The sequence below is a fragment of the Diabrotica undecimpunctata genome, chromosome 8 (assembly GCF_040954645.1).
Source record: "Diabrotica undecimpunctata isolate CICGRU chromosome 8, icDiaUnde3, whole genome shotgun sequence".
Classification (NCBI taxonomy): domain Eukaryota; kingdom Metazoa; phylum Arthropoda; class Insecta; order Coleoptera; family Chrysomelidae; genus Diabrotica; species Diabrotica undecimpunctata.
In genome coordinates, this window is record NC_092810.1 from 32,250,193 (window position 1) to 32,262,777 (window position 12,585).

At 33.8% G+C, this 12,585-nt stretch overlaps 1 protein-coding gene across 1 annotated transcript in view; it reads left to right on the top strand.

Moving 5' to 3' along the window:
- Nucleotides 1–11,486, top strand: part of LOC140447403 (uncharacterized) — a 34,847-nt gene extending 23,361 nt beyond the window's left edge. The window contains exons 5-8 of the mRNA XM_072540035.1: nucleotides 1,378–1,533; nucleotides 4,715–4,818; nucleotides 7,412–7,766; nucleotides 11,231–11,486. Of these exons, the coding sequence (XP_072396136.1) occupies nucleotides 1,378–1,533; nucleotides 4,715–4,818; nucleotides 7,412–7,766; nucleotides 11,231–11,364 (749 nt within the window). The 3' untranslated portion in view covers nucleotides 11,365–11,486. The remainder of the gene's footprint in view (nucleotides 1–1,377; nucleotides 1,534–4,714; nucleotides 4,819–7,411; nucleotides 7,767–11,230) is intronic.
- Nucleotides 11,487–12,585: the final 1,099 nt, after the last annotated feature.

Here is a 12,585-nt window from a genome sequence, read left to right on the forward strand (position 1 = left end):
TTTTATTTTGAATTTTTTATTCATTATATAGAAAAAATTAAGATTCTCAGTCTAAAAACAAAAGCATACAGTTTTGAAACAAACAAATTTGGGTATTTTTAGGAACATAGGGTATCGGTGTTCTCCGCAAATTGGCTTCTTGCACTCCTTGCAATAGTTGGTGGTCATACGTCTTTTTTTGCTTGAGCAGTAGAAACAAGTCCCCCTCTTCTTTTCCTGGGTCATTTTTGCATCATCTTCTTTAGTTATGTTGAGGATTTCAGCTATGTCTTGGCGAATATTTCGACGTAAACTGGCGGTGTTGTATCTGTTTAGCATCCATGATTTTGCAAGACAAAGGCTTAACTCAATCATATATATTGATGACTGGAGATAGGTTTTTCGCTTTTCTTTGACAAATCAAAGTATAAATTACGTAAGAGTTTATGGTGGCCATATTTATCATTCCATAGAATACGCATAATTGCCATCTCCGTGTTTTTCTGCTGGAATTCATATTAGAACACATTTGTTCGAGGGTGTCTACACCTGCTTTGGTTTCATTATAGTTATGAATTATGGATGGCTTGCCGGTTTATGGGACGGATTATCGGTCTGGATCACTCTCTTCTCCGTTCATAATACGTGCCACTTCCTCCTTCAGACAAAAACCTTGGATTTGACATCCTAATAAGGAAAGATCAATGTATTATATAGTATATTATTGTAATTTTTTGTTACTAAAACAGTCAAAATTTGCAGCCACGACTACAAGCGTTTATAGTCGATGCTGGCCGGAGTTTTGAATACGCGTTCCATATTTTTGAATATTTCGACATCTCGGACGAAAACTTTAAACTATTTTGGACAAGCTTAAAATTCAACAATGTTTAGAATACAATATTAAGTATGTTTGGACGTATTGAAACTTATTTTTTATTAATTATATATAATCGTAGATAAACGTTGCCGTTATAAAGTAAGTTGATTTCAGAACTAAGCAGTCTTAGTTCTGAAACATACGAGCAGTCTGGAAAATGAATCTTCACTGATTAAAACACGACACATTTTTACATCGACATGAGCTATAAACGCTTGTAGTCGTACCCCCGCACTGGCTGTTCCGAGACACAAGTGTCCTCAATTGGGGAAATCGTTAAAATAAACGAGAGTAGGCCGAAAAGTGCAATGTTTTAGGAGCGTCGTAAAATTTACGAATGACCCTTATTCTAGGGTTAATCTCTATGAACACTAGATTTTGTTTCTCATGTTCCATCTAATGTTTTTGTTTTTATCGTCAGGTCTGTTTGTTTTTTGTGAGATGTGTTATGTTTGTCGACTTTTTCATGTACCTTTTTATCACAAGTATGTTTATTGATTGTATTCCTTCAACTTTAGGACCAGTCAAACCTCTTGTTTATATTCCGTGGATGGTTATAACAGAGCTCGATGAAATGAAAGACCGACCAGGCGATAATTCGTTGAAAAATCGAGCTCTTAATGCCAGTAAGTGCATTAACGAATTATTAAACGTAAAGGAACCTAGAGTTAAAGGTAAGAACATTATACACGTTAATAATCAAATATGTAATTACTTTTGTACTTCACATAAAAATTGTTTTTCTTTGCCGTAAAAGTAGAGGTAGGGTCGTTTAAGACATCACTATCTTTGCGCTAAAGACGAAACAACACACGTGTAGGTTTTTTAATACAAAAATAATGTTATATCATTTAATATTTACATTTAATATATTCTAAATTCTTTAACTTACATCTCTTATAGCATTTAAAGGCAAAAAAGGACCGCAATTATTTCGTTTTTGTTAAAAATAATCTATTAAAGAAAGACTGATGAGTTGTTTTGGCATTTTTCAAACACAATCAGAATACACGACAATTAGTTTTTAAAAAAGCTATTAAACTATATTTAATATGTATTTATAAATACAGTTTAAACAAAAAAAAAACAAACAATTCTTACTATAAGATTGTAAATTGTCGACAACGTCGTAAACATTTTTGTCAATCCCCCAAATACCATTGAAGTTCCGGTTATACCCATATCAGTGGCGTACGATTGTCTAATCTGTTTAACTAAAATTTTTTTTTTTTTTTGAGTATTAAACTTAAACAATTGTTTCATAATATTTATATTAATAGTAATAAAACATGTTGTAAAAATATCTGTAATTTTAAAATTCTCAATGTAATCACGATTAAATTTTTCTTATTATAATACCATGTTGACGCCTTGGAAGATCGAGCAGTTCCGTATTGGTGTCGTATAGTTGTGTTATAATTTTAAATATAAGTGACGTCGCGTCGTTTTGTATAGATCGTGGCGTAAAATTGTTTTTGTATTAAAAAACTTTTGTTTGTGTCATATTGCCATAACCTTTATAAATTCGCACGATGTTTTGTTCTTCTTTACATTTAAATCGATTCCGATTGAATAAGTGTAGAGGAGCAGGGCTGTGTGAAATCTCACAGTAATTTTTAAGTCTCCCAAATCACGTACATTGTACAAAAATAAACAACCTAAGGTATGCCGGCGATACCGTCGTAATTGCAGACACTCTGGAGGATTTATAAGAGTTGCTCGATCAAATTGCGTCCAAAAGTTCTGATTTCTGACGTGAAACCGCTACTCGTAGAAGCGAACCCACCTCATGGTGAATTTTGAGAATGCCATAACGTCCTTGCTTAATAAAGCAGACAAACTGATCAGACTTGGTGATTTTAATATAAATTTTAAAATTGAATTTGACCCTTCTTTTGATATTCAAAATCTATTAACATCTTTTGGTCTAAAAGTAACTGTAACCGATTATACTAGAATCACATCCCAGTCCAGTAGTTGCATCGACAGCATTAAGACAATTTTTTCTGAAAATATCTACATAATGGACGCATTTGAACCTTGTTTTTCTGACCATTGAGCTCAATTTTTATTAATTTCTTCTTCTGGTTTACAGACTCTTAAACGTGTTCTAGCTAGTATGTACAAAGATGGACTTTTTCTATAATATTAATAATGATCCTGATTTTTTGACCGTCGTTCTTACTGAAAGTTATAATAACTTAATATTAAAGCATTTTCCACTAAAAAGAAGTACGACAAACTGCTGAAAAACACCCATGCAATGGTTTAATAATAAATTAAGGTCTTACAGATCTAATCTTTCTCTTATTAAACACATTGCAGATGCCACTAAGGATCCCGATTTATTCAAAGTATACAAACAACAAAAAGTTGAATATAATCGGCAACTACAAAATGCTAAAAAGTCAGCTTCATTTCAATAATAAACCTAGAGACTACTAGAAAATGATAAATTTCTAAGGAAATTATACAAGATCCAGTTCAGTACAACCTGATCTACCTCCAGATGAAATAAATTAATTTTTACTACAGTTGCAGAGATTATAATTATATCTCTTCCCACTATCAATGTCGATGTCCTCTTCAATTATAGAAATTATCCTTCTCCGAGCAAGTCCTTTTTTTCGTCCCGTTGTGGAAGAAGAGGTCTCTTGAATAATAAAGTCTCTTAGTAATTCTAATTGTAGGGACGTTCACGAAATTAATAGCAAAATTTTAAACGAAACTTACCAAATAGTTTTACAACCTTTCACTCATCTTATTAATTTAATTCTATCAACTGAAGTATTTCCGGGAGTACTAAAATATTCAAAAGTAGTACCTATCTACAAAAAAGATGAATTCTTAAAACCTGACAATTACAGATTCATAAGCATTGTTTCTACTTTTGGAAAAGTGACTGAAAAGGTTATCAAACAACAATTATATTCCTATTTTGAGTCAAATAATTACTTTAGCAACCCACAATATGGATTCAGAAGTGGTCGTTCTGCTACGAACGCGGTATTTAATGTTGTGAGCGAGGTGATTAAGGGATTTGAACGCGGCAATCGCGTAGCAATTTCTATCGGATGCTTTTGACTGCGTTTCACACGACATTTTGTTCCACAAATTAAATTACTATGGAATCAGAGGTATCCCTCTTAAGCTTATAACTTCTTATGTATGTGGCAGACACCAGGCGGTAGTGTCTAAAGGTCATTTCTCCGATTTTCTATCCGTAAAGCATGGAGTCCCACAAGGTTCGGTCTTAGTACCTCTTTTGTTTATTATTTATGTCAACAATTTTCCTAAATTCATATCTCCGTACAAATCCGTACAATTCGCAGATGATACGACATACGTTATATCAGGAAAAAATAAAAATGATTTAAAAATGTCTTATGAGGAAGTTTCTACTAAATCTAGCACATTGTTTGATGCAAACAAACTAAAACTTAACTCCGATAAAACGCAAAATTTGGTTATATCTGCAAGTAATTTACATAATGATCCAGATAACAAAGAGACTGTTAAACTATTGGGAATAACCATAGATAATCCACTGAACTCGGCTCATATCTCACAAGTAAAGAAAAAGCTATTAAGTTCATTATTTGTTATTCGCCAATTAGCAAGGGTTGTCAACTTTGAAACATTAAAAATGACATATTTTTCGTGTTTGTGCTATATTTAGGTTACGTTTTATATTCCTTTTTTATATACTATATATTTTTTGTGTTGACTTGTTACAAATAATATTTGTATTTGTTGAGTAGTTAAATAAATAAACTCTCTCTCAACTTCCTCATTCACTACCTCCAACATAAATGTATTTTATATCTGTATTCTAGTCTTTCATGTCTTTTACAGGTCAAACAGTTAGTGAAATGAGTGAGCAAAAACATGTAGGACTGAGCCAAGACGATAAAATTATTGGTGCATGTTTGCAGGCAGTGGAAAAATATGAAATGGTGGTAAGTATTCCGAATTGTATGTCAAAATGTAGATCGCGTAAATCTAGAAACCTCATAACAAGTGTAAATTTAAACAAAAACTAGAGGTAGCAATAATGAATTATTTAAGGGTACCCAGCAGAGCATTTTTTATCGTCTATCTATCTATCTATCTATAGCCCAAAATCTATTCATGTGTTGAATATAGGCCTCTCCCATTTGTCTCCATTTGTCTCTGTCTTCGGTTTGTCTTTTCCACATTGGACCTGCGCTTTGCTCAATGTCATCTTTCCATCTCATTTGCGGTCGACCTCTTGACCTTTTTGCAGTATATGGTCTCCAGCGGCCAATTTCTTTATTCCATCTTCCATCCTGATATCTTTCGTTATGCCCAGCCCACTTCCATTTTAATTTCAATGCATGTTCGACAGCGTCTGTTGTTTCGGTTTTGCATCTTATCCACTCGTTCCTCTTTTTATCTCTCAACGATATTCCCAACATTTGTCTTTCCATAGCTCTTTGAGTTTTCTTTATTCTAAGTTGCTCTTGGTACACGTCCACGTCTGGACACCATATGTCAGAACAGGTAGGACGCATGCATTAAATACCTTCGTTCCTAATTTTAAAGGTATTTTTTGGTTTTTGATAGTATATGAGAGTTTTCCGAATGCAGCCCACCCCATTCTTATTCTTCTGGTTATTTCTTTAGTCTGGTTACTTTTGTCTGCTCTGATAGCTTGTCCTAAGTAAATATATTCTTGGACGTGTTCTATGTTTGTTCCACCTATGGTAATGACTGATCTGTCTTCTGTATTAGTCATTATTTTAGTTTTCTTTAGATTCATTTTTAGTCCTTTCTCAAGAGATGTTTTTTCTAGGTCTGAAATCATTATTCGTAGTTGTTCCATAGTTGTTGCTATCAGGTGTACATCATCGGCGAATCTTAGATGATTTAAATATTTCCCCTTTATACAAATCCCTTTATTGTCCCAGTCTATAGATTTAAAAATGTCTTCCAACGCCAGAGTAAATAGTTTGGGTGAGATTGTATCCCCTTGTCTGACACCTCTACAAATTCTAATTAATGGAGTTTGCAAATCCATTTGCAAACTCCATTTTTTATCTTAACTGTTCTATATTGCTTGTTAATCCTTTGTAATTTGAGTTCTGATACAACGATATAGGTCTTCACAATAAATATGTCACCAATAGGTTATATATGCCTTGAAGTATATATCTGAAACACCAAGTATATACTTGACACACTTCAGAGAAATTTGTTTCTACTAGAGATTGCCTCAATAGGGAAGACGACGATCAAGTAACTGTTAAAGGATGCTTTCTTTTGCTCCAAGATTTACTGGAATGAACACGTAATGTTACAGCTCTGGATGGAAGACTGGCACATGTTCATAGTGTAGTGGTCTCTGAGTGATTGACAATTTTTTTTTGCCTACTTGTCTACGTAGTGGTTGGTTTGGAATTAGACAAACTTTCAAATTTATTATTTTTTGCTTACATGATGATAATCCCATTGCAGCTTCCATAGTTTTGGCAGCTAAACGGTCGATTTTATTTTAGTTACTCCACCGTAAAGAATTCCTTAGCAGTGCGGCTTAATGGATACGTTCAGAAAAAGTGTTTACTGTAGTAAATCCATGAACTTGCACTGAGCTAAGAGATCTTTTTATTTTTAAAAACTTGGTTTTAAATTCGTGTCTTTACAGCGCAGTGTAAATACAAGTAAGCACAGAAATTTTCCCACAAAGGCATTTTATCTTATTTTCATCTTCTTCTAATCTTTCTATTTCTTCACATTTTTTTGAGAGCCACAATTCCTTCGCTTCTTTGATTCTTTGTTTGATTGTTTTATTTACGCCTTTGTATTGTTCGTTTTTATTCTTGTATTTCCTCCTTTCCGATATCAATGATTTTATTTCTTGTGTCATCCATTGTTTGCTTGTAGGCGATGTATCGCATCCAGTTATTATTGTATGATATTCCTCAGGATCGTTTCTAACTCTCTCAATTTTGCTGTAGCGTTAAGTTGTCCCTGTCTTTCTACTTGCTGGACTTCCTTGTATATTTGTTCTTTGATCTGTTGGCAGAGATCATCTTCTTTTAGTCTTCTTAGATTAATTCTAGGTGTTTTGGTGGCTCTTTTTATTTTCTTTAGTTGAGTTTCATTCTGCTATAACAAAGTTGTGGTCACTTGCTATATCTTTTCCTGGGTAAGCTTTACTCTATACTATGGCGTTACGGAATATTTGGTTTATAATTATTTTATCAATCTGTTTTCTTACTATGTTCTCACCGTTATTTCTAGGGCTTTTTAGGTATATATTCTTAGGATTGGCAGTTTGTATCATGTGTTCTTGATAATAAGTTCGTTGTCCTTGCAAAACTGACCTAGCCTCTCTCCTCTCTCATTACGTGTTCCTAGTTTATATTTTCCTACTACTTCTCCATCTATTCCTTTCCCTACTTTCTCTTTTTTGGTGTCTTTCAGTGTTTTGTGTAATTAATTGTAAACGCTGTCTTTGTCCTATAAAGCCTTACGGTGAAAGTCTCGTTTAAGCTTAAGTTTAATTTTACCATTCTTTTTTTGTTGCAGATGTTACTATCAAACGACATCAATCTGAGAAATAAAGCAATGATTAACGGCATACCAGCCGTTCAATCCAACGGAATTATCATGAAAATCATGTCAAAGATTGCAAAAGATACCAAGTATCCGCAGATAATGCAAAAGTTGGGTATCTTGTGCTCCACAATCATCTGCGAATGTGTCAAGGAAGCTTACGGTGACGTCTGGCTGCAGATGTCTATGCTAGCCCATCCTCCTTGGTCTTTTATTGAGTGCCTGAAGCGATTCAAGAAGTACTGGACGGCAGTATTTAAAGGAAAGCTCATGAAACAGTTCATAACGACAGTAGATAGGCTGCTTATGTTGTTCAATTCTAATAAAGGTATGTATATAGATAATATATCAACAAGTCGATAGACTACAGACGCCATTTTGTTTATCGTAAACTTCTTTTAATTTGTTTAATTTTAAATGGTTAAAAAGAAATAAGAATAAGACTTACTCACAATCAATTTAATCTACCGCCAACGACCGGTTTCGCATACTATAATTTGCTATGCATCTTCAGGTCAACGGTACATGGTAAACTAAATGCTAAAAATATAATAATTCGTATTAGAGTACTGTGTGGTACAGAATATACAGCAATTATGAAAATATTATATGTGTGTAATTATTAAATATGACTTTAAAATTGAATAAATAATCAAAATAAAACTTCAGTGAAAACAATCTAGTAAAATTGAAATTAAGTAAATAAATAACTAATAAATATTACTTACATGCCCGTACAAGGATTATTATTTAATGTTGGAGAGAACATAGCTAAAAACTGTTATGGTAAACTGGTAACAGGTGATCATCGGATGACCGAACATTAAACAATAGTAAAATTAAACTATTTTATCAGACCTATAAAAATTACATTACCTATATCTGTATATTAAAGAAACAAGTATTTATAGTGTATTATTCTATAATTTTTATATCGACTTATTGACACGTATATCGGAAGTCTAGTAGCAACATGTGCCTGAGAGTTTTGGCAACACTGATTTGCATAAGCCAAACGTTTCGTTCTCAACGTGAAATAAAGTATAGTGTATTTTCGGTGTATATATCTATTCTTTTTCTCAAGATACTCGCCAATCTTTTGTATGTGTTATTCAGTAGCATGATTCTTCTATAGTTACTGGTATCCCTTGGGTCTCTTTTATATATTGTTATTATGTGACCCTTTCTCCACTCTATAGGAATATTTTCCGAGTTCCATACTGAAACCATACTGAAACCAGCTCAAGAAAGTTTGATACAACATAGGTCAGAAGCTAAAAAACAGTGGATGACAGAAGAAATACTATTGCAGATGGAAGAAAGAAGGATATAAAGGAAAAGATCTACAGAAGTATAAAGAAATACAACGAATAATTAAGGAAAAATCAAAACAGCTAAGGAAATCTATTTGATGAAACAATGTAAAGAGATAGAAGAACTAGAAACAAAATATGATATGAGAAATATGTACAAAAACATAAGAGAAGTGACTGGAATGGGTCGAAATAGACAGCAAGTACACATAAAAGACAAAAAAGGAGTACTACTAATAGATTTACCAGAGAAATTAAGACGATGGGAGGAGTACGTTAGAGAACTTTTCCAAGATGAAAGAGGTGAAATGCAGAAAACACAAGAATTAAATCCTTTAGAGAGACAGAAGATCACGATAGATGAAATCAAATATGCTATCAAAAACTCTAAAGACAATAAGGCAGCTGGATTAGATGAAATACCAGTAGAACTGTTTAAACTAGTGGAAGAGGATAACTTGGAATTATTGACAGATTTATTCAACACGGTGTACGATACGGGAATAATACCACAAGCGTGGCCGAAGTCAGCATTTATAACCCTCCCTAAAAACAAGCAGCAAAAGAGTGCTCTGATTATCGAACACTGAGCCTCATGAGTCATATTTTAAAAGTACTGCTGAAAGTAATACATAAGAGAATATACGAAAGGCTAGAGGAGGATATTAGCGGGACGCAGTTCGGGTTCCGAAATGGAATGGGTACTCGAGGGACTATTTGCCATCAACATATTGATTCAGCGATGTCGGGATGTAAACGTTGATCTACACTTGTGCTTTGTTGACTACGAAAAAGCTTTCGATAAAGTAAGACATGAAAAACTAATATCAATACTTATGAACAAGCGCATTGACAGTAAAATTATAAATATAGTGCAAACATTATATTGAAACCAAAGTGCCATAGTTCAAATTGATGGGCAACACTCAGAAGAAATGAAGATCTGTAGAGGAGTTAGACAGTAATGTGTTTTATCGCCACTTTTGTTTAACTTATATTCTGAAGAAATTTTCCAAAACACGCTCAATAATATCAAAGCGGGAGTTACCGTTAACGGAAAATTAATTAACAACTTACGATATGCAGACGACACTGTGATCATAGCAACGAGTATAGAAGATCTACAACATCTTATCGAAAGCTTAAGTATGAATAGTGCTGAGATGGGAATTACTATAAACGCTAAAAAATCGAAGTACATGCTAATTACAAAAAGACCACAAAATATACATCAGCTATTGTCAGTCAATGGTAACGTGGTAGAACAAGTAGAAAAATATCAGTACTTGGGAACTTTGATCAATGAAACCAATGATCATACTGCAGAAATAGACAGGCGAATAGAGATTGCCAGATCAGCATTTATACGAATGAAGCCACTCCTAACGTGCAAAAATCTAAATTTGGAGATCAGACTACGTACTATTCGCTGTTATATATTTTCAATATTATTATATGGAGCTGAGACTTGGACATTAAAAAAATGCAATTTAAAAAGAATCGAGGCTTTCGAACTCTGGTTATACCGCAGAGTATTAAAAATATCTTGGACTGATAGAATTACAAATAAAGAAGTACTGTAGAGGGTTGGTAAAGAAACAGAACTAATCACTACTATACAAACCAGAAAACTGGAATACCTAGGCCACGTGATGAGGAAACCAAAATATGAAATTTTGAGACTCATAATACAGGGAAAGATTCAAGGAAGAAGATCTGTTGGCCGAAGGCAGAACTCATGGTTCATGGTGCATGGCGATTGATATCAATGCAGATCGATTGATTTGTTTGGAGCAGCAAGTTCAAAAGACTCACTCTTTGTACTCATAAGGCACTCTTAAGAAGAAGATGAATCCGGTACATTAGTTCTTCTCCTCTATTTTTCATTAACTCATTGTTGATTTCATTCGGTCCTGCTGATTTTCCTGATTCCACCCGTTTTAATGTTTTAAAAAGTTCCTGGAATGTAGAAGCGTTTTCTTCTTCGTATCTTTCATCCCTTATCTCTACTGGCCCAATTCCCCCTTTGTTTGATTTTGGACAAGTTAGAGAAATGCTTTCTACAGTTAATATTTTTATAGGTTATAGGTCTTACTTTTATTTTATTGTTTTTAGTGCTGTTTGCAGTCTTTTATAATTTTAAACTTTTTTGAACAACGGCAACGCCGCATAAAATTTTGTTAAGGCTCCTTACCTTATCTGCTTTCAAAAGAATATCGAAATTTCTGATAATTGTTTTTAATACAATAAATGTTTCTAAAACTTACTTTTATGACACTTTTTGCCACTTTTTTACTGCATTAATAAATATTCTTATATTATTTTTAGCTTGTAGTTTAAAATTTATTTTTCACCATTTGTTCAAAAAATCGGTGTAGCCACAGTAGAAAATTTATCACATATTTACTTGGAACAACGCGCTGTTGCCGAATCCCCTAGTTCAGATATATTTACACAAAATTTTAATATTATTTTTCAGATTTCTGTGATGATTCGGATACTTACCAGAATTTCGTAAAGTTAAGTCTTGATCTGTGCATATTCCTGAAGGATCTGGACGATTTCCGATTGTCGGTCAGTAATATTATAAATGAAATAACGAAAATAAAATAGAAGTTCAGATCAAGAGTTCGGTTATTATGGATAAACTACGGTAATAATTAATTATAGTTTTCAAATCCTCTATGTTATTTTTGTACAATATTTTAATTTAGTTAAGTAAAAATTTTGTCCAGTTTGATTGTTTTATTTATATCAACTCTACCTAAATAATGTAAGATTGGCACTACTTAATTAAACACCGAAATATGGCAACACTGCGCGGAAGCCCGATCATAGAGCCCTTGAGCAGGCGGAAATCTGAAATCAGCATTCTAAGACCTGTTGTAGATGTTCGGTTTTTTCACCCGACAACGTCTTTATGTTTCAACTTCTTTATATGGATAATAACCGGAATGACGGACATTTCTAATATCTGTCTAAGTTTTGTACCACAGTACGGGACTATTTTTGGATCAACGAAGAACTCCAGGTCAATGATTTCTAGAAAATCGGGGATTTGTCCGGTAGAATCTACAGATATCAATACACTAGCTTAGCGCGCAGCAATTTCTAAAGGCCCCAATGCAGAGTTGTACACACGAACTGGCAGTAACCAACTGCCAGTTCGCCTCATTCATGTGACATTTGGGTGGATGTTGGCATAATGATTCTTGATCGCGGGAATTGGATTGGTGAACGGAACCGGCGATGTTTTATTTCGATTGGGGAAAGGTCTTCATGTTGAAGGTAACCGGGTGCCGTCATATCACTTATTGAAATAATTAGGACTTTTTTCTTAGATTCCAATGGAGTTTTTAAAATTAATTTTGCGACCTGTATGGAGATGATGTTAGTCTAGGACTGAAACGGAATCGGAATTCGAGCGAAAATGAAATGTGCCTAAATTCTGTTTTGGGTGCTTCGATCGGTTTGGCCTATGTACGATCGTGGACAGTCTGTACAAGGAACTTTATAAATTTCGTTTTGTTCGTTATATTAACGGATCGGACAAGTGATGAACGTAAATGAAAGTAAGTTTCTTTGATGAAGGGCAAATGTTGGCTTTATTCCCGTTGGTTTGAGGATTTTATCGATTTTGTTGGTGAGATTAAACGAGAGATCGATGTCTGTGGATGCTTCTATTGATATTATTTTTACTTTAACCATTTTGGACGAGTGCTTCTTTTAAAGCAGAAAGTTCAGCGGATTTCCTTGAGTCGACGAAATATTAATGACTGAATTAATTTGTGAAGGTCGGTAATGGGAGTTGGCAGGCAAGTAGCGGTTGGTATG